We start from the raw sequence: 25,656 nt of genomic DNA on the forward strand, positions 1-25,656 counted from the left end.
AAAACTGCAAGAGTTTACTGTTCTGTGTGGCATAGATAAAAGGCCTACTCTCTTCAAAGCCCACATCATGCAGAACACACTGTTAAAAGGCCATGTTACAGGTGGTGGTTTGAAGACTTCTTAAGACCACTGTCAAATCATAGGATTCTATGCTGGGCAGAAATAACATGCATGGGCCAGCATCTTCCATCAAAAAAGAAAGTCATTTCAAGGAGGATGGGAAAGGGGGTTCCCGAGGACTTTCTGTTGTCCAAATTTCATAGAGAAATAAATGACAAGGAATAGAGCTGTAAAATCACTTTACTAGTAATGTATGGGTGGCTACCGGTACAAATATTCTTCAGGGGAGTTGCACAGAGGGTAACTAAAACAGACCCTCTTGCCATATCAGAACTATTTCCCTGAGATCATACATTTAGTATAGTAAAACTTTAAGATACTAGACTCCATTTGAGTGGCATGTCCTTCTTTAGAGAAAGTCATTGATAGCCTGAGGTTCCTGGATTAAAAACTGGTCCGCAGGTCAGGGAAATGACTCAGCAGGTAAAGAGCTTGCTACTGGGACCTGAGGACGAGAGTGTGATCTCCAGCATCTGTGTAAACGCTGAGCCCAGAAGCACGAGCAAGAGATGTGGAGACAGGAGGGTCCCTGGAGCTCATTGTCTGGCCAGTTCAGTTCATTAGTGAGCTCCAAGTTCAGTGAGCGAGGCTGTCTCAAAAAAGAATGGTGGACATTTAGGAGGATGCACGTGTTGACCTTTGCTCTCCATATGTACACAAGCACAGGCATGTGAAAGCACACAAAATTCTAGCTGAATGGTCACATAAATATTCTGTAAATATCTTTTGAGTATATTTCAGTAGTGTTTATAAGGTTACTCTTCGATTTTGAGTATCTAGTACCAATGTGGGTGTCCACTAATCCATTAAAACTCTGCCATTTTTTCTTGCAGTACCTTGGCAGGTTACAATGGCACCATCTTCGCATATGGGCAGACGGGCAGTGGCAAGACATTCACCATCACAGGCGGGGCAGAGCGCTACAGTGACAGAGGCATCATCCCAAGGACCCTGTCGTACATTTTTGAGCAGTTGCAAAAGGTAAAGACAGAGGCGAGGAGAGGCGGTAAGGCACTCTGCACTGTGCCTGCATGGGAATGTGGGCTGTAGAATACCGCTGGCCTTCACACTTAAAGAACGGCTAGGACTTTGGTAGAAATTACGAAGGTGCTTCTGTTATCAGGGTAGGATGTTGGCAAGGCTGAGGCTTCATTTGAGATGCCTACAGAGCTTAAAGACCAAATGACAACTTTGGCGACAGAGCAGTGGTCAGAACGATGGAATCTTCTGTGTCTGGTATGAGGGTGCATGTGTGTCGAGTGGTACAGAAGTTGATGTTGGGATTCCTCTATTTCTCTCCACGGATTTGTTTGTGAGACAAATTCTCTCACTGAAGCAGAGCTCATTGATTTGACCGGCTGCTCAGTGGGCTCTGGGGATGCCCTTCTCTTCCTCCTAACCCAGCCTGAGAGCTCTTCACCTTACACCAGGTCCCATCGCTACATCACCACACTCAGCTTCTCACACTGGTTCTGGGGATCTGAATTCTGATCTCCATGCTTACACAGCCAGCACTTTACCCACGAGAGCCATCCCTCTCCAGCCCACTCATGTAGATTTTTTTAAATACAACAAATATTGTAACTAGCAAACACGGCATCTTTAGTCCCATTTCACAGTTGGAGAAACTGAGCCTCTATTGATGTATTTTTCTTTGGGTCTGCAGCTCTTTAAGCAACCACTTCCTTGCCTTGCCTCCATGTCTTCTGTAGCTCAGATTGGCTTTGTTTTGTTGGCTGTGTTTAAGTCCATTTCCTGTGATGAGTCACTTCACTTCTGTGGGTTTCTGCTGGCCATTTTCTGAAAGTAAGGACTGAACTGCTCTGGAGGCTCCCCTGTCTCCTGTCCAGCTCCAGCGAGTCCTTGGATTCTATGTAAAAGTCTAGCTGTGCTGTTGTAACAGTCACTCCAGAATTCCCCACTGAACGCTATTTGCATTTTGAGTCGAGAAGACTAGAAGAAATTGCTGAGATCTGCATAATTCTAATTGCCATCCATAAAGCAGCAATTATCCATTAGTTCAGCTCTTCTCTCAGTGGCTCGAGCGCGCCAAGTGTGTGTGTGCCAGAAACTGTGGAGGAGGGAGGCTGAGAGGAGGGTGTGCCTCATCCTGAGTCTTTCTCCTCACCTCTGCATTTATTCCTGACACCACCTGTCTTGCCACGCACATACATGTCACAAGCAGGGGCTATAATTTCCAATAGTTTTTGTTGCTGTGGACCAAAGTGGAAGGTTGTCATCTTAGACGGATGGGCAGGGCTGTGTAGGCTGTCAGGGTTCTGAGACCATGCATCACTGAAGGCATGTGACTTCTTGTCTCAATGTCATGGAACCGCTGTGAGGGGGCAAAGATGTAGTATTTTAAGAACACAATCAGGAGAGATGGCTCAGTAGCTAAGAGTGTGCCCTGCTCTTGTGTAAGACTAGAATTTTGTTCTAAGCACTGATACCAGGCTGCTCACAACTGTATAACTCCAGCTCCAGGGACCCAGTGCCCTTGTTCAGCCTCTGCAGACACCGCATTCTCATGTGCATACACACACCGAAAAACATATAATTAAGAATAATAAAAACAAATCTTTGAAGTTCTTGGCACACAAAGTATGCTTAGTTCACGATCATTATTACCATACCACTAATATTCACAGTGCAAATATTCAACAATTGTTGCCATACCCATTAATATTCATCCATGTACATGTGTCCAAATGATACTTGACCAGTTTCAGAAAGCCTTTTTTTAAGCCTTTTCTTTTTAAAGATTTATTTATTATTATACATAAGTACACTGTAGCTGTCTTCAGATGCACCAGAAGAGGGTGTCAGATCTCATTATAGGTGCTTGTGAGCCACCATGTGGTTGCTGGGATTTGAACGCAGGACCTTCGGAAGAGCCATCAGTGCTCTTACCCTCTGAGCCATCTCGCCAGCCCCCAGAAAACCTTTTGAAGCTCTCAGTACCAATGAACCCAACTTCCCTGAGTAGCTTAACTAGAAAAAGTAAATTCTCCCCTAACAGGAAGTATGCTTTGTGATTTCTAAAATATTCTCTGTGGTTACCAAAGAACACCTCTGGAAGTCCACCAAGGATCCAGAAAACTGGCTACCTGTCAGAATTGTGGAGAGATTCTTTTGACATTGATGTCACTCTAAGCCCTTAGTTACTTCATTCCAAGTAATTTCCTGGAGTTGGAGAAAGCCCACCAGACCAACATGGACCAGTTTCTTCCATGGACCGCAGCATATTCATTACGATCACAGTGCATTGTGCTAAAACCAGCCTGGCAACTTAAAGTACCCGTGAAGTGTGTCCAGAAAAACAAACTGGGCCCAGAGGCCCCTGCTGATCGTCTCAGACTGGAGAGCTCACTGCAAGACCAAGGCCAAGCATTGCTTCAAGACAACCCCAAACCTCAGTGTATGCTGTGTCGTGAAAGGCCCGTGAGTGGCAACGAGTTTCCACTGGACTTAAAGGTTCTGTTTGCTTCAGAAAGCCTTCTCCTTATGTTGGGGCATTGCGAAGCTCAGACTGTTTGGGGCAAAAAAGAGGGCTGTGTGCAGAAACACGTGTGTTACATTATAGTCTGGCAACCCAGATGCTGAAAAGGACCAAGAAAGGTTGCTGGCCACACCACTCAGTAAGATGTGAGTGTGGTGTGTATGGCAGTAAAACTGCAGGAGAAACGGAAACTGGAGGAGCCAGAGCACTGTCCTTACCCAGGGGCAGGGGGCCTGCCATTTTCCTGACTTATCCTACTTGTAAAGAAGAGAGTGTCTCCATTACAGATGATAGCTCAAGTGCACTGTTCTTTTTCTGTGTCCTTTTTGCTTTACACTCTTGTATCATTTTAGCTGCTTTGATCGTGGCTGTGATAAAAGAGCCAACAAAAATTGCTTAAGTTTGATTTTGCCTCAGTGTTTGAGGCAATAAGTACTCCACCGTATGGGGAGGACATGACATGGTGGTGGGAGCATGATGTGACTGTCAGTCACATCGTGTCCATAGTCAGGAAACAGAATCCCGAATGCTAGTGCTCAGCCCCTTCCTGTCTTCCCCTCCTTATTCATTTCAGGACTCCAGCCCATGGGAAGGTCCTGTCCATATTCAGGGTGGATTTTCCTTCTCCAGTTCTACATCTCAGGAGACCACCTCACAGACACGCCCAGAGGTGTGTCTCCTAGGTGACTGTAAATCTCAAGTTGACCACACAGATTACCCATCACCCTTCATTGTCCATTTGGAGGCTTCTAGACATGATATTTGAAAAACAGTTATCAACATCAGTAACAGTAGCAACTGCCACAGTGGTTCCTTGGTGTCCAGGTATTTTGGGTAGGGCTTGAAGTATAGACACTCCCCTTTCATGGTGGTTTTGCAAGATCACGGTTACTTCATACATTGTTATTAGTGTGAGACCCTGTTAGGAGCAGGAGGAGCTCTCACAGAGGATGGTGTTGGGTTTCTAGCACCCCCCCCCCGCGCCCCCCCCCCCACAGCTCACAACTGCCAGCTCCAGCTCCAGGGATCTGGTGCCCTCTTCTGGCCACTATGGGTACCTGCACTCATGTGCACACACACAAAGTAAACTATTAAATACTTTTAAAAGAATATAAAATTCTGAGTAGTGGGAAAATAAAGGAAATGAATTATGATCAAGGATGGACATTTCTTTGCTACTGAACTTTTTGCTCTCATGGACAGACTGTTCACAGAATGTAAGTTTGTTTGTTTGTTCTTAGTAGCCTTTTGTGGAGGGTGCAATCTGGAAAGTTAAAAAATAATGTATTGTTCAGTTCTACAACCAACTCGGCTCACTGTATTTTATGTATAATGTGGAACCAATAAAGCTAACAGACTGAAGTTACTTGTAATCATGGGTATTGGCTATTACGAGGAAAAAAAAAACCTTCATGCAGATGGCCACAGCAACTCGAAAGTGTCACGAACTGAAAATGTAAACCATATAACGGCACAGGAGGGATGCGGTGAGCAAAGCCCAGAGACAAATGGTGCATCTCGCTCCAGCCAAACAGTTGTTTTTAGTCATTAAACAATGCCTTTTCCTTCCCCAACCAGGACAGCAGCAAGATCTACACGACACACATTTCTTACTTGGAAATCTACAACGAATGTGGCTATGACCTGCTGGATCCCAGACACGAAGCCTCCAAACTGGAAGATCTGCCGTGAGTAGCAGGCTGACAAAGACCAGCAGGAAATGGTTTTCAGATGTTTGTTTCCATTGTTGCCTTTGAAATGTGCAGCGTTTCTGGTCTCGATCATAATTAGCAAATACGGGATAGCAGCATCTTTCCGTAATGGGCAGGCGTGATGGGATCTAAGATGGCTCGGAAACTCATTTCTTGGGGGAAAACTGTTTGGGAGTCGGGATGAGAGTGCAGCGGGGTGGACTCAGTGGGCATCTGCAGATTTGGGGGCAGCACTTTCTCCCTGCCTCGGGAAACCACATACTCCTTTAATCACCCCCTTTTTACTGTGCAGCAATAAGATAATCTGAGAGAAAAATAAAATTGGAAGTTTTCCCTCAAAAGCTTTTGGGCTGTCATTAGCACTGACATTCATAGCCCTTTGATCAAATCAGCACAGTGAAATGCAGTCTTCAGATCTGTGGACAGCGGATGCTCCCCTGCCAGGGGTCACACAGCGTTGCTGTTTGTTTGAAACCCTGCCTGAGTTAGATGGGGTAATTGGTAATCATTCGTTCATGTCCTTCTATCCAGGTGTTTTTATGTATCAGAAGTTGCCAATAGCCAAGAAAGAAATGTTTTCAATGTTTTAAAGATTCATTTTATGTTTAACTCTCTCTCTCTCTCTCTCTCTCTCTCTCTCTCTCTCTCTCTCTCTCTCTCTCTGTGTGTGTGTGTGTGTGTGTGTGTGTGTGTATACATAAGTACAGATACCAGTGGGAGCCAGAAGAGGTTATCTAGTCACCTGGGGCTGAAAATACAATGGTTTTGAACTGCCTGGCATGGGTCCTCTGGAAGAGTGGTGTGTGCTTTTAATCACTCACCCATTTCTCCATTGCCCATATATCTTATAAAATATTCTAAAGTCATTTAGAAACACATAGGAATTTTCAGTAGAAAAGATTACATGCAAGTTTTATGTTCAATAGCCAAGTTATAAAATTAGTAAAAAAAATTGAAAAGAAATAATAAAATAATTTATGATCCATATATCCTTATATTAATATTGTCTGAGGTGTTTCATGTATCACCTTTTTATTTTTATAAAATTTCTGAGATGGAGTCAAGAAAGAGAGCAATTATTTGTATTATAAAAATTAGTTTAACAGTGCGGGGAGAGTTCCATAGAGTTCAACTCTATGGAAGAAAATAGCTTTTCAAACTTAAGAGAATAAAATTTACTTTTAAAAAGTTAAAGCTTTTTACTGGGAATAATATATATAATATATATAATATATAATTATATATAATTATATACATATATACATACACACACACACACATGCAATTGAGTTATTGTCCTTATAAATGGGTATTCGTTTGGCCAGTCTGTAATGTTGAGGACTCCAAAAGAAGTTGGTAGCTCATAGTTCTGAAGAGGGCTTGGGCTAAAGCCTTGATTTGGACTTTGAGCCTCTATGACTGTGAGAAGTATTTTTATAACTTATGGTCGGCCCAGGATATTTACTGTCCCAGCAGACCAGATGCACTAAAACAAGGTATCAAGATACCCTCTGAAAGAAGTTCCTGATGCCCCTGGAACCATTTTGGGGAATGCTAGGTTTAAGGTTCATTTTAGTTCGGATCAACTTACTGTTTTATAGTTTCCAGGTTGATCTATATATCTCAAGTTTAAGTATTGTTTAAATGTGTTTTCAATATATTTAGAAGGCTGTTTGATACCATATCCATTTAGCAAAATAATTGTAATAGGTTCACATGTAGGAGCTATGAGTTCCATAGCCCTGGATTCTTGGCCAAGTTTGCAGTGGGCCTCAAATACAATGTGAAAGCCATTGGTTACACTCATAACATTAATGCCACTCTTACACCCGTGGGCTTATCTTGATCATTTATTTTTGTAGCTACCAGGGTTCACAGCTGGATAAGACTACTGATAGCTTTTCTCCCCCAGTAGCCTGCATGACACCCTCCAAACTATGAAAGCTGACCATCTGTGAAAAGGTTTCCAGGTGAATTTCAGCTTGACTTCTTGAAGCCCCATGACCAGCGCATGTGCTGTCTTTAGCAAAAGTCTTACTGTCAATTTCTGTTGAAAAACTAAGAGTGATGGCAATAACCTGCACTGACTCAGGGACATTAAAGATTGTTTTCAGTTAGGCTCATCCGTACCCAATAGTCTGCAGATGCTGAGAAATCACAGGAGTGAAGGGATTGTATCTGATAAACAGGGAGGAGAGAAAAAAATTGAGATATTTAAAAAGAAAGAAAGAAGAAATGAAAGAGGTAGAGGAAGGCTACAAGACAAGGTGATCCCGGTGGATTATCCTTTGACCCTCAGATCTGACTGAGTTAGGACTGAATGGTGACCTACCAAAGGATGTTTTTGTCATTGTTGCCCTGGGACCTAAGATTCAGAGAGGTTTGACTTACCCAGCATTTCAGAACAATTAATTGGCAGCTTAGCAAGGGGCCTCCCCGCACATATGTAGCAGATGTGCAGCTTGGTCTTCATGTGGGTGACAAACAACTGGAATGGGGGGCCATCCCAAAAGCTGTTGCCTGTACGTGGAATATGTTCCTCTTATCTGGGCTGCCTTGTCTGGACCCAGTGGGAGAGGAAGCTCCTAGCCCCATAGAGACTTGAATTGCCAGAGTAGAGGGATACCCAGACGGGCCACCATCCTCTCAGAGGAGAAGAGGAGAGGGGAACGACTTTGAGGGTGGGTGCAGAGGGATGTAAAATGAATAAATAGAAAATAAAATAAAATCCAGATATTCACACTTTCATGCTAGAGTGGCAAGAGGGGCTTTTAAGTTTTTATACACTGGGGCTATTAGAATTAAGGAGTCCATTAAAAGGATTTCCGTCAAAAACTTGAGAAGGTGACAATGAAGACTTCACAGATGTGACTTTGGGTCTGTAATACCACACTGTCTGTGTATAATTATAATAAAGTCTTCGGAGGTGGTGTGTATGTGGCAAAGAGTATGTCTCTTTTGGCTTAGTAGCCTCCCTAGTGCCAGTGTCTTAGTATTCTTTAATTATCTATGTGCCTGGGGAAGTCATTCCATTGTTAAAGTGCTTGTCATGCAAGTGTTAGGACCAGAGTTCAGATCCCCAGAACCCCCATAAATGCAGGGTAGTTGTGTTGGCCTGCCTGTAACCCCAGCCTCAGCAGGCAGAGACAGGACCTCCAGAGCAAGCTGCCTAGGGAGACCAGCCATATCGGCAAGCTCCGAATTTGATGAAGAGAACTTCCTCAGTGAATAAAGATCTCTTCAGCAGAAGAGCAGTGAAGGATGATGCTCAACTTCAACCTTGCACACAACCACGTGCATGTGTGCACATCGGCATGCGTACCCACACATGGCCAATATGCTTGTACGCACATGCACATATGAAATTGGAAAAAGAGAAAATTATCAAATTGAAATATGAGGGTGAAGAGGAGGAGCAGAGCCCACATCATGTTCATGGGAACCATTGTACAGCGTGAGGTTCAGCCAGGATGAGAAAAGGCATCACTCAGTAAGTAATAGGATGCATGTACAGAGTACTTCAATAGAAACCAGAATCCTACACAAATTCTTTCATTTTCTATTTCTTTATAGAGTATAGGCATTGGATCAAGTACCATTTATCAGTCTTCTAGTGTCTAACATCTAGAGTTCAAGGACTGATGACGTTCACTGTGAAATTTTCTTCGTGATTTTTCTCCATTTCACACAAGAACAGTAATATGAATGTTTTCTAATGTTCCACACCTGGAAAAGAATAAGGACAGTGATTGCATTCTCAGTGAGTTCTCTGCATCCGTTACCATGCATTCTTCCTGTGTCCTCTGCATCCATGATCATGCATTCTCCATGTCTCCTCTGCATCCATGATCATGCATTCTTTCTGTGTCCCGTGCATCCATGATCATGCATTCTTCCTGTGTCCTCTGTGTCCATGATCATGCATTCTTCCTGTGTCCTCTGCATCTGTGGTGATCATGCATTCTTCCTGTGTCCTGTGCATCCATGATCATGCATTCTTCCTGTGTCCTCTGCATCCATGACCATGCATTCTTCCTGTGTCCCCTGCATCCATGATTATGCATGCTCCATGTCTCCTGTGCATCCGTGACCATGCATTCTTCCTATGTCCTGTGCATCCATGATCATGCATTCTTCCTGTTACCTCTACCATCCATGACACTAAGGAAGCTATCCGAAGTCATAGAAGAAGTGTAAATGCATACTGCCAGCACAAGAGTTGCTCAGAAAACCTGCAGGTCCATCTAGCTGGCATTCTGGGAAAGGCACAGTTGTAGACAATAATATGATCATGTTTGCTAGTGTTTGAGAAGGGAGGGTAGAGCGGCCAACAGAGGAATCAGTCAGTGGAGCAAGTCTGTATGGTTATGTGGTGGGATCACAGTGGATATCAGTAGACCCCAGCATCTACCATTGAAATCTTGGCTAAAAGATACTGCACATCTCTATGATAGACATTTGTCCAAACAACAACAACAACAACAACAACAAATTCCTGAAGGGAGTAGCAGTCTTTGGACAATGCTGTTGTGCAGTGTACAATCTTCATGACTCAATGCAAGTTGACATTAAAAAATGATACAGATGTCAAATCCCAGAGAATTCAAAGCACAGAGGGTGATCCCCCTTAATATGCATAGCTTAGGAAAAATTCCATCAACAACACAGAGAAACAAACACAGCTAGCGACTGCGATGAGTCTCTGAGAAACCTCTATGTTGCCTGATTCCATGTCTGCAATGTTGTTTGGGTACCAGAATGATAGAAACAGAGAAGAGAGCAGCAGAAGAGGAGTGGTCAGGGAGATGGTGGGGGAGGTTTTACAGGATCCGCCTCAGTTGATGAAGTCTGCTTTGCTGTGAATACAATGAGATTCTCAGGCGGTATAAAGCTCTTAATATTCATATTCACACACGCACACCGTATGATGGGGGCGCTCAACTCCACTGTCCTGCCTGTGGTATATGAATAGTTCTACAAAGCTTTCTCATTGGTGGACTGGAAAGGATAGTTCAGTGATTAAGAAATACTGATTGCTCTTGCAGAAAGGGCAGCTCGCAAGCACCTGTAACTCCACTTCTAGTGAATCCAGCTCTCTTCTGGCCTCTGCAGGTGCCTGCACACACACACACACACACACACACACACACACACACACACACAGAGTGAAATCATTTTTTTAAAAAGTTGCTCTCATAGGGGAAAATGGGCTCGAGATTTGTGGGATTTTTTCTGCATTATTTCCTACAGTTGATGTGAATCTACATTTTTTTTAAATGTTTGAATTTTTTAATGTAACTAACCATATGCTTATATCTAGATATGTACACAAATAAACACATTATGTCTTCAGTCTATTCTATATTTAAGTAATTTTTATAAAAATAGAAGTTGCTTTTGAAAGCACCTCAGGTCACATTGCTATAATGGGACTGTAGTTAGAGTTTAAGTGTGTCTCCTGAGGCAAAACAGGAGATCTGTTGGTCTTAGCTGCACAGAAAATAGACACCTTCCTTTGGTTAATTTTAGTATTCCTAAATGGAAAACATACCATTTAAGACTGTGATGATGCTCAGGACTGTTACTGTCAAAGAATCACTGGCTGGAGAGATGCCTCAGTGGTTAACGGTGCTTAGTGCTCTATCAGGACCAGAATTCAGATCCAGGCACCCATGTCGGGTAGCTCACAAATGTCTGTAACTCCAGCTCCAAGGGGGATCTGATGGCCTCTTTGTGGCCCTTGGGACCTCTTTGGGATCACACACACACACACACACACACACACACACACACCACATAGAAGTTAATCACAATACAACAACAAAACCACAAAAAAGAATCAGTAGACCCCAGCATCCATCATTTGAAATCTTGGCTAAAAGATACTGCACAACTCTCTGATAGACACTTGCCCTAACAACAACAATAACAACACCCACACATTCCTGAAGGGAGTGGCAGTCTTTGGACGATGCTCTTGTGCAGTGCAGCACCTGCATGATTGAATGGACCCTTTGCAAGTTGGCATTAATAAAAGAAGAACTAATCACATGGTAGCGCTTGTCTATAACATGAATGAGGGCCTATATTCATGGCTCTAACTTCTGCGAAGGTCCTGTCAAAGAAGTCGACAGTGCTGGAATGCTGTGGAGGCCGTGGGGAGCGGGGACAGCTCCTTCATTGATGGCTTCCATTATTGAAAGCAAGAACTTGGCTATTGTCCTTCATATGCCTTCCAGTAAGTTACAATGAGCCTACAAATTCCTACCGAGTAGCCAAATGGAAATGATTCTGTTTATAGAGAAAATACAAAGCTTGTTGCTTCCCCATCATTAAGCAGGCTGGGTACACTTAGCAGAACTTTTCCACTTAGGTGTCCAACTCAGGACGATCGCTGACTTTTGCTTGAAATCTAAACATTTTAGAGACATTTTGTGGGGAAACTATTCATGGGCCCACTCCAAGGAATCAAATAAATAGTCTGGTGGGTTTCCATCCTGGAAGTAGAATGTTTATTTAAGAAACACTAATACAGTCCTCGTGCAAGCCTGTAAAAAAAATTGTAGTCAGAGGCAAGGGCTGGGCAGAAGGCTGGGGAAATAATGACCACAGTGTGAGAAGGAGCATGAAGGAGAGGGGCCGGGGAAGGAAGCAGCTTGGGGGAAATGGTTACCAATGATCTATGTTTCCCCAACCTTAAAATGCTGCCAGCAGTAGTAGAGTTGAGACCCTTCTCCTTTCCCAGTTAGTATCCAAGGCGAGAGAGAGAGAGAGAGAGAGAGAGAGAGAGAGAGAGAGAGAAGCCAGGCAGGGTTTCCAGAGCCTAAGAGAGGACAGTGCTGACAAGCTGGCAGGAAGAACTCCAGAGAGACTGTGAGCAGGAGCAGGCCAGGCAGTGAACAGCAGTCCAAAGCTGCATGTCCAATGGGGTGGGGGGTGGCACAGAAACCAGGAGAAATTCAGAGAGACAGAGACAGAGACAGAGAGACAGAGAGGTGCAGGCTCAAAGATTGCACAGGAAGTTGGGCAGGGTGGGGCACACCTTTAATCTCAGAATTCTGGAGGCATGCACAGATCAATCTCTGTAAGTTCGAGGCCAGCCTGGTCAACACAGCAAGTTTCAGGTAAGCACGGGCTGCATAGTGAGAAAGTCTCAGTAAAAACCAACAGACAAATAAATGTGACAGCACCAGGGTGCAATGGAGCCTCTTCTGGGATGCCCACGAATGAGTGCCTAGCAGACTACGAGAGAACCATGGGCTTCAACATGAGCCAGCATCTGTGTCTGCCTTTCAAAACTTCCATAGGGAAGCAGTCAGAAGATAGGAGAAACGCACCATCAAAACAAAAAACTCCGAGAAATAAAGACAGCAAAGTTACAACACACAGCCGAAACCACCGTGAAGGAAAACCCAGGGACATGCAAATTAGTTTTTGACCAAAGCAGCAAAGCCAGGCAAGCAAGAAGTAATGTTGGCATTTGATTGGTCCAGAGTAGCCATATCAGAGATGAAAGCCTGTGAAGAGTCTAGTCATCACTCCCATGGTGCCACTCCCCAACCCCCACCCCCGCCCCACTCCTCGAGCTGTCGCTGCTCTACCCAGACACAACCCTAAATCAGTGACCACCATAACTTGCCTGGACAGTGAGCCTGCTCAACATCCCCAGAGTGTACGCTGTATTTTCTATTTAACCGGCACAATAGCAGAAAACACATGCACGTTGTGACTGCCTCTCAAAACTTTCTTTCTTTTGAATTTAGTGATGAAATAAGCCCTGTGGGTGCTTTGCTGGATGCCTAGTCCCCCACTAAGTCATAGTTATTGCTGTGATCAACATTACGTGGCTTGGTTTACCCAAGGGGTACATGGCCTGTAGAACCTCCCTATGGGAGACTGCACTACTGGTGGCCAGGGTCTGGGTCTGGCATTTCAGGTTCTTGACCCTTTACCCAAAGAACTGAAAATTAGGACTCACTCAGATTTGCATTGGATGCGAGGGGACTTTGTTCTTAGCAAAACAATACTCATAGAAGGACACTGTCAAGATTGACAGCGGGCCACATGAATGAAGAGACACGAGGACACTAATGAATGCTTGGGGCGTCCCTTGCTGAGGTTCAAGAGAAGGAAGAGCTGGCTACTAGGAGTGTAGACAAGAAGACAGGTCTCTATTTTGATTGACGTATTAGGTTACATAATCATTTTTCTCTATTGCATAATCCTTTCCCATAATGCATTGGATTTTAATCCTATGCACAGCCTATTATGCCTACATACATATGTAAATTGAAGATTCTCCCCAAAAGGTGACTGGAGGACACAGTTTTGCCTTGTCTTCATCCACACCCAAAAACTAGTCAGGCAAGATCGGTCTATCTATTCTTCATACCCAAATACACTTGAATAGACAATTTCTAAATGTGGTAATTCCCAGGGGAATGGGGGAGAGAAACGGAGGAATGTATACACTGTTCAGAGATGGGAGTACACATGGCCGGGTTGCAGTTGGGAAGTCAGGGGATTCTGAGGTTGCTAAGTGCATCATTTGGGGAGAGGTTTATATGCAGCGTGTGCGCAGTTGAAGGAAGTAGCCTCACAGTGCATTATTTCAAGAAGGTGGTGTGCATAACCTAAAATTAAATGGGGGTGCCAAGGCAAAGTATCTTATGCTTGCCTGCCTCAGATGGTTGGACGTTTAGCAGTTCAATTGCCTTGCCCGTGCAGAGATGGGTGTGGCTTCTCCCTGTCCTCAGCCACAGTCACTTTCCCACTGGGGCATGAGATGGGACTGGCTGGGAAGTAAAGGCAAGGAGCCAGAATTAGCTGCTGTATGCACCCACCCTAGAGGGATTGGGATCATTGATTCTCAACCCTGGTCACAGGAGTCATGGAGAGCTTTGACAAAAGCTGACATATGGATGGCAACAGGACCATCTGGAAACTTGAAGCCCAGTGGGTGTGGCCTCTGCTCCTCGTGGTTCTGCAAAGGAGCTTAAAGCTAGGGTTAGAGTTAAGACAGGTTTAGGGCTGGACTTCGGATTCAGCTGGGGCTCTGGGTTAGGGTTAAGGTCAGGGGCTCTGGTGAGTACTAGGGTTAGGGCTAAGGTCAGGGTTACAGTTTGGGGCTAGGAATAGTGTTAGTTCCCCGGTTATACAGGACTATTGTGAGGGTGGCTGTACAAGTGAAAGCAAAGACTACAGCTAAGGCTGGAGTGAAGGTGAGTTTTTACCGCCCTTCCCTTCCTCTGTGTTGCCCCTGCTGGGGTCTCGCAGGGAAGGAGTGGTATTCAGGTGTCCTTGTTCATCCTCCATCCATTTTAGTCTAATGCTGTAGAGATGGAGAATTCTTTTCCTCCATACTAAGTGCCCGACTTCTTTCCCCTTCACTTCTAATATTTTGCCATCTCAGAGCTTATTTTCTGACTTCACCTTCGAATATTACTTCATGCCTCGCACATCTGTTGGTGAACCTGGAGGTCAGGAGAGTCTTCCATGTCCCTGGACAATGAATTTACTCAAAGCACCTTTAGCTAGTCGGAGGCAAAATCGAAGGCATAAAGGGATCTACTCAAACGAGAACCCAGCTCATCCCTGTCCGTTCAGAGCGCCTTCCGACTGCCTGCATTTCCAATATGCTCACTTCTGAGTCTTATTAAAAATAAAAGAAGTATGCCTGTTTTCACTAGGGGAAAGGAGTTTTTCTGCCTTTGTGGGCATTGTTGAAGGGTCTGCAGAAGCGTCATCTACAGGAAGGAAGCACACCTCCAGGGACACATTGCCTGCAGATGTCCCGAGCAAGTTACATTTCCTTACTGCGGTTAGTATTTTTAAGTGTCCACAAATTACATATGAAAAGGCCAGAAACTTGCTTGAAGAATGGGGAAAAATTAATTATGGTATTTGAAAACTCTTCATTTAAAAGGTAACCATATCCTAAATAAGCTTTTTCCTTATTCACATATTTTATTTTTAAAAATAACTCTTCTTTATTCTTGAGAACTTCATACATCTATAGAATGTAAAGGACATCCCAGATTTCCTTCCTCCAACTCATCCATCTTTTCCTCAGTGTGTCATCCTCCAAACTTCATGTCTTCTTTTTTAATAACTCACTAAGTCTAATTAGTGCTGTGTGTGTGCTCTTGGTTTTGAAGACCCTATTGCTGACGATGTCATATGCTTTGCTTGCAGGACGTAGAGAAGCCAGTCTCAAACTGACCAAAAAAAAGGTCCCTCCTGTTGACTAGCTTCCATGATGTCTAAAAATACTAAGCAGGCTGTTGTGGTAGGAAAGTCTTCAGTGGACTTTCTCAGGGCTGGACCCCACGTGACGCAATGCCAACCCTCTAGACAAGTTGTGCCCACCAGCACAGTAGTGGCATGGCAGTTATAGGGATAACCAACCAATTTCTGATTGGACTTGAGGTCATTGCTCAGGAGGGAAATTCCTGTCTGGAACTGTATTTCTGAGGTCCTGATCTCTAGTGGAACCTGCTATTGTTAATTTGCAAGATGGTCATTCTATGAAACTGCCTATTAAATATTTATGTTGATACCCACAGACAAGAGCTGCTCTCAGCTTTGGTCACAGATGCTTTTATTTTTTTACAGTGGGCAGCAGTCGATACAAAGATGTGTCACTTCATTTCCTGATACAGAGGTAGAGAGTTAACAGCTTGTTTTTGTTTGTTTGTTTGTTTGTTTTTTTAACTCAGAACCTAAGAAGGATTCATGACCTGAAGATTGCACTGATGCACAGCTCCTCAACTGGGTGGTGGAGATATTTTTTCCCAGCTTCAGTGCTGTTTGGCAGCACTGCCCATGAGCTGTCAGTGTTGGGTGCTATTCCTGGAGTGTCCAGTGTCTCCTCCATTTTGTTCAGCACATCCTACTAGATGGTTTCTCAACATGCTTGTTGTTACACTTCTAATTTTTCTCAGCAGTACCTTCTTCTCTTACTCCCCCTGTCACCCTCAGGAAAGTGACAATATTGGAGGACCCTGATCAGAACATTCACCTGAAAAACCTGTCTCTGCATCAGGCAACAACTGAGGAGGAAGCTCTGAACCTGCTCTTCTTGGGGGACACCAACAGGATGATCGCTGAGGTAACAGGCATCTCTCTCAAGCAACTTGTCCAGGATCATGAGACATGATAGAATTTGGAGGCCACAAAGACCATCATGATGATATTGTCTGAATTTCATGTTGCAGTGTAGGAAACCTAGATCCAGAGAAATGGGGAGATCTTCCCTGGATTACCTACTGTGGTTAGCTTTCATTTTTAACTTGATACCACTTAGAATGATTTGGGAAGAGACTCCCAGTGAGGTCTTGCCTGTATATAGAAACCATCTAGTAAGATGTGCTGAGCAAAACGAAGGAGACACCTATTCCCCTATTGCCCTGCCAGTTGTGGAAAGCCCAGCCCACTGTGGGTGGCACCATTCTCTAGGCTGATCACAAGCAAGCAGGAACATATGTGCATTTGTTTTCTCTTGTTCTTTCTTGACTATGGGTGTGATGTGACCAGCTGTCTCAAAGCTCCTGCCATGGAGAATTCCCCAAGGTGATGGACTGGAAACTGTTATTGTAAGCTACCACAAACCATTCTTGCCACCTTGTTGCTTTTTGTAAAGATTCCACCCCCATCCCATCCCCATGTTTGAAGTGTCAATTCTTTATTTTAGTATAAAGAGAAGAAACTGGAACAAATATATTACGTTGAAAGATTTCTTGTTCCCTTTCACGGTGTGACCCTCCTCTACCCAACAAAAGCAATCTGTTCAAGTTCCGTAAACAAGGACCCCTAGACTTTGTTGTTCCCAGCCCACTCTGTCTGTTTTGCCACACTGTCTGACTTTTCACTTTCTGCTTTTTGATCCAACACAGATTGTTTTGCATCTAATCAGTGGCAGCCTATAAAACTTCTTAATTATAAGATGCTTCCTTTTTGAAATTGGAAAGATTAAGGCACAGTTCATTCTTCCCACCCTCAGATTGCCCAGCCTAGTGGCATGTGTTTATGTTGCTGTGTATTTTCATTTAGTTGGTGAGTTAATACTTGTAAACCACTCAGAAAATACCATGGAACACAGGAAGTTCTATGTCCTATATTCCAGGGCCACATTTAGGACATGCTAATACTTTAAAAAAATCCTTTGATATTTTGATATTCAGATGTGACTGGTTTCTTTCATTTTGTCTTGAGACTTCTTAGGTACCAGTTAGGATTGATTCACACCTTAATCAGTTACTGAGCAGGGTTGGAGGGTCGTGAGGCTCCATCCAGTCACTGAACTGAAGGAAACGGATGTAGTGTTAATAGTGACAACGGTGGTGGTGGAGATGATGGTAGAGGTGGAACTAGAGGGTGAAAACAGGTCTTTTATGTGCAGTTTCAATTATCATTGTGACTTTCTTTTTAATTTTTATAAAAAATCATTTTATGTGTACGGCTCTTTTGCCTGCACGTATGGCTATGCACCTTATGCATACCTGATACTCGGGAAAGCCAAGTCCCCTGGAACTGGTGGGTGTGAGCTGCCCTGTGGTGTGGGTGCTAGAAATCAAACCTGCCCCACTGGAAAAGCAGCCTGTGCTTTTAAGCACAGAGCCACCTCTCCAGCCCTGAGACTTTAAGTCATGATCTCAGACTGCCCTATTTCGTATTGTTGCTGATAACAGGTAGGAAGATAGGTGGTCAAAGAGAAGTCTCCATTGAGTGACCTGTTTTCTGCTGGGTGTCCATCTGGAATGCACTCTGCTTAGACATGAACATGATAAACATAGGCCCAGATCCTGAGAGCATGCTGCTCATATCTTATTGTATGGGCTCTTAGTTTTGCTTTGTTTTTCTTACTAATTTTTGTATGTATGTATGTAGGTGTGGTACACATGCATGTATGTATATGTGTTTACATATGTGTTGGTCTGAGTGTGTGCATATGCAGTTGGAGGCCAGAGGCTGATATTAGATGTCTTCATCAATCACTCTCCACCTTACACATTGAGGCAGGATCTCTCACCCAAACCCCGAGCTCCCTGATTTAGTCAGTTTGGATAGCTGGCTTGGTTCAGCAATCCCTAGCTCTACCTTTTTAATGTTCAGACTATAGGCAGGCTGCCCATACCCTTTAGTTCTTAACCTCTTATTGTTTTCAAGAATCGAAGGTTAAGGACTAAAGGCAGATTGAGGCTACTGGGGATCCGCACCCCACTCCACACACTTCTTTACCCATTGTCTTAGTGTTGCAATGGCAAGGCACCAAGACAACGTATAAAAGAAAGCATTTCATTTGGGGCTTTTGGTTTCAGAGGTTGGAGTCCATGATCATCACCGTGGGGAGCATGGCAGCAGGCAGGCAGGCAGGCAGGCAGCAGGCAGGCAGGTATGCAGGCACAGTGCTAAAGCAGTTAGATGAGTGCTCACATTTTGAGACAACAATCATGAGGCAGAGTCAAAAGATTCAAATAGGAATGATGTGGGCTTTTGGAGGAGCCTGCCTGCTGTAATACACCTCCAAGGCCATACCTCTGAATCCTCCCCAAACAGTACCACCAACTGGTGACTAAGCATTCAAATCTATGTACCATTTTTTTTTCAAAGCACTACACCTGCTGAGTCATTGCTGTAGCCATTTATTCACTGACTGAATAGTTTTAGGTACACTGCCCACCTTACATAGTCTGTGTTTATGTGATATATACCATATAAGGACTTTTGACTTGATTCTTTCACTGGATGAAAGCCTGCATAGGCTTTCTGTTTCCTGTTTGTATTTATAGCTTCAATGTTTTGCCCATGAGGTCATCTGGGACACACTAACTGTTTTCAAGAGTTGAAGGTTAAAGACTGAAGGCAGATTAAGAATAGGTGCAGGTAAAAGAAGAAAGACTACCTCTGTACACAGGTTTAACAACAGCAAGCCAGGAGATGCAGCATGAAGATGAGCCTATGAGAAAGCAGAGGAGGTCAGAGCAGCCTCAGTGCCGACCTCCCTCGAGGGTGATTTGTGCCTAGAAAAGGAGATGCCCTGTCTTGGCTCTTGGCATTTTCTTTCTTCAGTGAGTTTTGGAAAGGTTCTCATTCTCTCTTACTATAGTCTCCAAGAGGATAGAAGCTTGGCTTTTTTTTTTTACTTCTGAGTTATATGTTAGGTTTAGCTGTCTATGGGGCTGGGGAAGTGAGAGAGTAGATAAAGCACTTTCCATGCAAGTGAAGGCTGGGATTCCTTCCCAAGTGCTGACGTAGAAGCCTGGCAGGTATGAAGGCCACCCGTGATCCCAGCTCTCAGGAGGTGGAGAAGGGATGCCCAGAGCAAGCTGTCTACCTTCCATAGCTGGAACTGGGAAACTGATGAGCAGGGCTTAGTAAGAAATACTGCTGCAGTAAACGAAGTGGAGAGCAGTGGAGGAAAGCACTTGACATTGGCTTTGGTTCTCCACACATTCCCTCATGAACACTGACGTGAAATCTCTCCATAAAATACTTGCAAACCGAAAATGTCGTCAGCCATGATCAAGTAGGCTTCATCGCAAAGATGCAGGGGTGGTTCAATGTATGGAAATACATCAACAAAGTCCACCATATAAATAAACTGAAAGAAACACACACACACACACACACACACACCTGTACAAAACCAGAACTAACGGAGATACCCCCATCCCTGATCTCAAGCTATCCGAGAGAGCTATAGTAGTAAAACCCACATGGTATTAGCATAAGAACAGGTTGATCAGTAGTAGAGAATGGAAGACCCAGAAGTAAACCCACTCACCAGTGGACAATTTTATTAGTTGATTCCATACAGAATTTTAGGCCATTTTGAAAAGTTCTAAGGAAAGCCTTTGTGAAATGTACCTGCCATTTTCCACCTCACAAACACCCAAGTCTTTCCTATTGCCCACTGGGGGATTTATCTACTAATGACCCCCTAAAGGCCTTAAACCCAAAGCAGCCCAATCCTAGTGTGTCCCTGAATCAATATTGCCTAGTGTGTTCATTTCTCCCATGTTTGCTTCTTTTTTTTTTCTTTGATAAAACTAGTGGTCATAGCCTTGCCATTCAATGCACTTTATATACATCTTTAAGAATAACATTTATTATTTATTTATTTATTCATTCATTTATGCTTCATTCATTTATGCTTATGCATTTGTACATATGTGTGCACATGCCAAAACACACATGTGAAAGCCAGAAGACAGCATGTGCGTTCTGGGAATCAAACTCATGTCACAAGTGTTAGCAGCAAGCTCCCTTAGCCACCCACACATTGTTATCACCTACCCATGCAGAATTTCCAGCACTGACTTTATTGGGGGAGACAGGTTGAACGGGCTCTGTGTCCTGCGGAAGCCCACACAGCTTAGTGAGTGGATGCCAGGCTCTGCCCTGTCCTTCTGATTCAGCAGCTCATGTCCCTTCGTACCACAGTCATCACATTGACATCTGTCAGCTATTTCAAGCATGGATGTACTTCTGAATTATCTCAGAAGTATTCCAAGTATTTAGCACTTTCGTTTATCTCTTGAATTCAATGAAAGCAACCACTCATACATAAAACTATAAATGCAGATTGCCAGCTCCTGAAAATTCCTTATTATTCAGCCTGCTGACACGCCTGTCTTGGATCACGAGCTAACTGTCAAGATGTAATTTGTCAGCACAGAACGAGCTTTCCATGATAAAAAGAACACACTAATCATTTCTTTAAAAGAGAGAGGCGGAGGGAAGGGAAGAGAGAGAGAGACAGAGAGAGAGAGAGAGAGGGAGAGAGAGAGAGAGAGAGAGAGAGAGAGAGAGAGAGAGAGAGAGAGAGAGAGAGAGAGAAGGAGAGTTTTCCTTTGCACAGACAACTCTAGAGGTTGTCATGGAAACCAGAAAACATTTGCAAAACAAAGTCCAGATATGTAGGACACAAGGTGGAGTACGCTTTTCTTTGGTATTCAGCCTTTTACAGAAAAGTTGTTAAAGCCATTTCTTTATTCAGAAGTATTAAGTTCTGCAATCCTACCACTATTTTGAATAATACTTGATTATGTCCCGTAGGTAATTTTTTTCCCAAGTGAGTGTGAATGTTGCACGTACTGAACCACGAGTTACCACACCCCGAGGACCCACTCATAGCTGGTGTGACTTGATACCTCCTGACTCTCCTTGTTGAGCTGTTCCCGTCAACTAGTCCAGTGTATTTGGAGAAGGCATGCTGTATGTTCTCGTCAGACCACCTCCGCCCCTGCTAAGTCTATTGGTGTTTTCCTGGACGGGCCCCACCCCTGTTCTCCAGCACCCTCTGCTCACACAAGGCAGAGGGTCACTCTGGACCACAGCATCCCGCAGCACTTACAAGCTGCAGTCTGAGGCTTAGTGGACTTGAAATAGCTTCACTGAGGTGGGCAGGAGTTTGCACCTGGTGGCTAAAAAGAGTCAGAAGAGTTATGTGAGCAGGCCTATGCTGGCTCTGCCCGTCATACCCCAGCATTCCCAAGGTCTGCCAGCTGGAGGGAAAACAAGAAAAGCCTGTTGCAATTTGTGTTTTCCATGTTTTATAATTTTTTAAATTCTTTTTTTTTTATTTGCACAGAACATTTTTATTTACTTTGGGTGTATGTGTGTAGGTGTGGTATGTTGTCTGTGGAAGTCAGAGGACAACTAACAAAGATTATTTCTCTCCTTCCATTGTGTGGGTCCCGGAGACTCAACTCTCCTCCTTGAGCTTGGTGGCAAGCTCCTTTTCTCTTTGAGCTATCATATCTACCCAATCCTTGCTGTCACTAAGCTCTGAACATCCTTCAACCTTGGTACTTTCTTCCGTTTTTCTCTTGGAGTATTCTGGTATGTCTGGCTGACATGCTGACACCATATCTTGTTTACAGAGCCCATATCCATGGAAACTAGAAACACAGCCTGCTCTATAGTAGTCAGTCAGTTTTAAACAATTGAACTAGTAAGATGGCTCAGTGGTTAAGAGCACTGCCCGCTCTTCCAGAGGTCCTGAGTTCAATTTCCAGCACCCAAATGGTGACCCACGGCCATGTTATACAGAGAGACTTTGTCTCTGGAAAACAAACACAGAAACAAAAATCAAACAAAAAATTATTAAAGGAATCAGTACTGATGAAATAACAGTCATATATTAAGCAAAAACATTCTTATTTTATATATGTCTTTTAGTTCTTTTTTTGTTCTTGTATTTGCAAATCAATCTTTATTTCATGTGTTTTGTATGTTGTACCTTATTCTGAGATGAGTATTGCTATAACTAGGCAATGTTTTATTGTTTTGTATTGTTGGTCTTTGGGGCTGGAAGGACAGTTCAATGATTAAGAGAACTTGCTGAACTTTAAGAGGAGCCCAGTTCAGATTTCAGTGTTCATGTCAGGCGTCTCAGAACTGTCTCTAACTCCAACTGCAGTAAACCCAGTACCTTCTTATGGGCTCCAAAGATATCTACATTAATTTGCATAGACAAGCCTATACACATACATACACACACACACACACACACAGAGAGAGAAAGAGAGAGAGAGAGAGAGAGAGAGAGAGAGAGAGAGAGAGAGAGAGAGAGAGAGAGAGACAGAAACAGACAGGCGGGCAGAAGTTTTAAGAATAAATGTTTTAAAATAAATAAATTTGATCTCCAGTTAACAGGTTGTCTCCATTTAAGCCTAGGATACAAGCAGGACTGGCCATCAGGAACTTAGAACAGTTCTTTGTATTTATTATAAACTTATAGATTATAATTACACTTACTTGCAGAGTGCCTCGTGGGTACAGTAATTATTTTATATATCTAATAATTAGAGCGATGAACTCAACCCAAGTACTGAATCTGTCACTTGTAGCTCTTTGTGTGGGATGTGTGCCCAGCTTGCTTTCGGGCACAGTAGCTGATGCTCTGACATGGGGGAGTGGGGGTGGAAAGTGCCACCCTCAGGTCACAGCACCAGCCACCCTCAGTGATGTCACCATTGTTTTCTGAATATGGGTCTCTGATGAGCTATGAGAGTTGGTCACTCGTGAATGCACTCACTATCAACCTCCACAGCAGCCACCTCCCTATGCCTTATGCCCTCCTTCTTCACAGCATGCAGGTCCCCAGAGCTTGTCCTCGGAGGGGGCCTTTTTGGGACTTACAGCCCATCCGCATGCTTCTTGACCTCACAAGTAAGCACTTTCTCTCTTGGAGAGAAGCTTAATGCTCTGGGGGTTGGCATTATTGTGTTGAGTGTAAACAAGCTGTACTCAGAAACAGCTATGCCTGCTGGTGAACACACACATTCACACAGAATTCAACCCTATTTTAAATCTGTGAGCTCCAGACATTTTGGAAGAGAAGGCTACTTTCCAAATATCTAGCCTACCAGTGAAGTTGATGAGGGTGTATAAATTATTTTCCCAAGAGCTACTGAAAGTCTTTATACCTAATTCTTTGCTTAAAATCAAATCCCAGACTTAGGTGAGTGTGTTTGTGTGTACCACTGTGTGCTTAGAGGCTCCTGGACCTCTAGAGTGAGCTGTGTGACCCAGGGAAGTACAGGGACAGTTGGGAGACTGGACTGGCGTTGGTTGAGGGTGTTTATGCCAAAGTTATGGGAGAGAGTGCCCCTGGCCCTGCCACCCAGCAGTGTCAGGGGGATGCAGGAAGAGAAGATTGGATCTACTGTGCGGCTGTGCTCATTAAGACTTGGCTGAAGCCCTGATCTCTGGTGTGGCAAGTGAGTCAAACAGGAGTATTTCAATTACAGCGGGGCATTTAGCAGGTCAGTAACACAGCCTCACAAGACTCTGTGTGAAAGGAGCCCTTGCTGTAAGGAACTAGTAAACGTCCTTCAAGATTTGAGAACCCAGTCAGAGCAAAATATACAACAGGAAAGATGTATTCAAACCTGATCAGGTTACAGCCAGATATAGCCAGAATAGCATCCTCTGACTCTTGGTTCTCAATCTGCAGCAAAAAGTGTGATAGCAATTCTACTCTTCCGTAATCTGTCACACACACACACACACACACACACACACACACACACACACACACACACACATACACACATACATACACACTTAGTAGAAGCCAAAAACAACTTTGTTTTGAGTGCTTGCTATATGTCAGACATATCCTTCTTAGATTTTATATATGACCACTATTAGAAATATACAGTGCAATTAGATAGTGTTTTTAAAAAATATTTATCGTATTTTTAAAATTATGTGTATGTTTGTATAAGTCTATGTATACTTATGTACATGTAAGTCCAGGTACCCATGGAGACCTGCAGGAGGTGTCAGATCCCCTGAAGCTGGAGTTACAGGCATTTGTGAGCTGCCCCCATGTGGACCCTGTAAGACAAACGCTGGTTCTCTGCAAGTGCTGCAAGGGCTTGTAATTGCTGCACCATCCTCTCCAGACCCTGAATACTGATAACTTGCTTTGACTGGTAGTGTAATTTGAGTTCTACTCTCATCAAGCCTAGCCTAGTAGTATCACATGAACTTCACACTGAGATCTACAGGGCCCATTAAATAAGCCAAGTCGTATGGTAGAGGCATCTTCAGAATGCTAATATGAACACACTCATCATGACAGGGACACAATCTTCTAGATATAAGAACTGAGTCCGAGAGTTTGCGCTGATCTTTAAAATTCTCATTTCTAATTAAAGCAGAAGGCAGTCATCTTGACCCTCTTCCCTGTTATTGAAATTTGTTCACAACAGTAACAGAAAAAGAAAAAGAGAAAGGGGGAAAGCCATTTTCTGTAAAGCAAGGAAACAGCTATAACCTCAAGCTGTGAGAGATCCTGCCAAAGCCCATGAAGCTCGAATTATGGTAAGCGAGGGTGCTAAGCGCCAACACGTGTATCTTTCAACCTCAGACAGGATAGAGTTTCTCCTAAAGAAAGGGCCACAATTCTCAAACACAGATCCGATGATCCTCTGGTTAGGGTGACGAGGTCTGAGCAGAGGAGAGGCTAGGCATGTAATATAGATATTCACACTGAATCACGGACGGTAGGGGCCAAAGAGAAGCCTTAAATGCAGGCCATCTGAAGGTCAGTGGTCTAAGTCATGCCAAATGCTAGCCTCTGGTGAGCAGGGTTCAGAGAGAGAGTGATTTAAGGGGCTTCATAGGAGCCTTTCCAGACCCATTACTGCAGACCATTGGCAGAGTTTATGCTCGTAAGGTCAAGGATGTAGCAGTCCAGTGTGGATTAATGTAGTCAACACAAAATCCTAGTGTGAGTATTTCCCGATTAACCCATAAATAATCAGACCGGAAACAGCCCGAAGCCTGTGCACGTGTTGTGGAACAGAT

The 25,656-nt window shown here is 43.8% G+C and overlaps 1 protein-coding gene across 5 annotated transcripts in view, besides 1 other annotated feature; it reads left to right on the plus strand.

Moving 5' to 3' along the window:
* Kif6 (kinesin family member 6) overlaps positions 1-25,656 on the plus strand; it is a 294,750-nt gene that overhangs the window by 54,982 nt on the left and 214,112 nt on the right. For 3 of the 5 annotated variants that reach the window (XM_006524391.4, XM_006524393.4, NM_177052.3), the window contains exons 4-6: positions 954-1,101; positions 5,198-5,307; positions 16,312-16,441. In XM_006524391.4, the coding sequence (XP_006524454.1) occupies positions 954-1,101; positions 5,198-5,307; positions 16,312-16,441 (388 nt within the window). Of the gene's footprint in view, positions 1-953; positions 1,102-5,197; positions 5,308-15,034; positions 15,152-15,945; positions 15,995-16,311; positions 16,442-25,656 lie in introns of those variants that run through there. The other 2 variants (XM_011246494.3, XM_017317502.2) reach the window with 2 other exon arrangements.
* Positions 20,702-21,869: an enhancer, noted in NCBI's record as "VISTA enhancer mm276". NCBI's record gives its function as "enhancer in: heart[12/15] | other[4/15]" and the evidence as "EXISTENCE:transgenic organism evidence [ECO:0001131][PMID:17130149]".

Source organism: Mus musculus, chromosome 17, assembly GCF_000001635.26.
Source record: "Mus musculus strain C57BL/6J chromosome 17, GRCm38.p6 C57BL/6J".
Classification (NCBI taxonomy): Eukaryota; Metazoa; Chordata; class Mammalia; order Rodentia; family Muridae; genus Mus; species Mus musculus.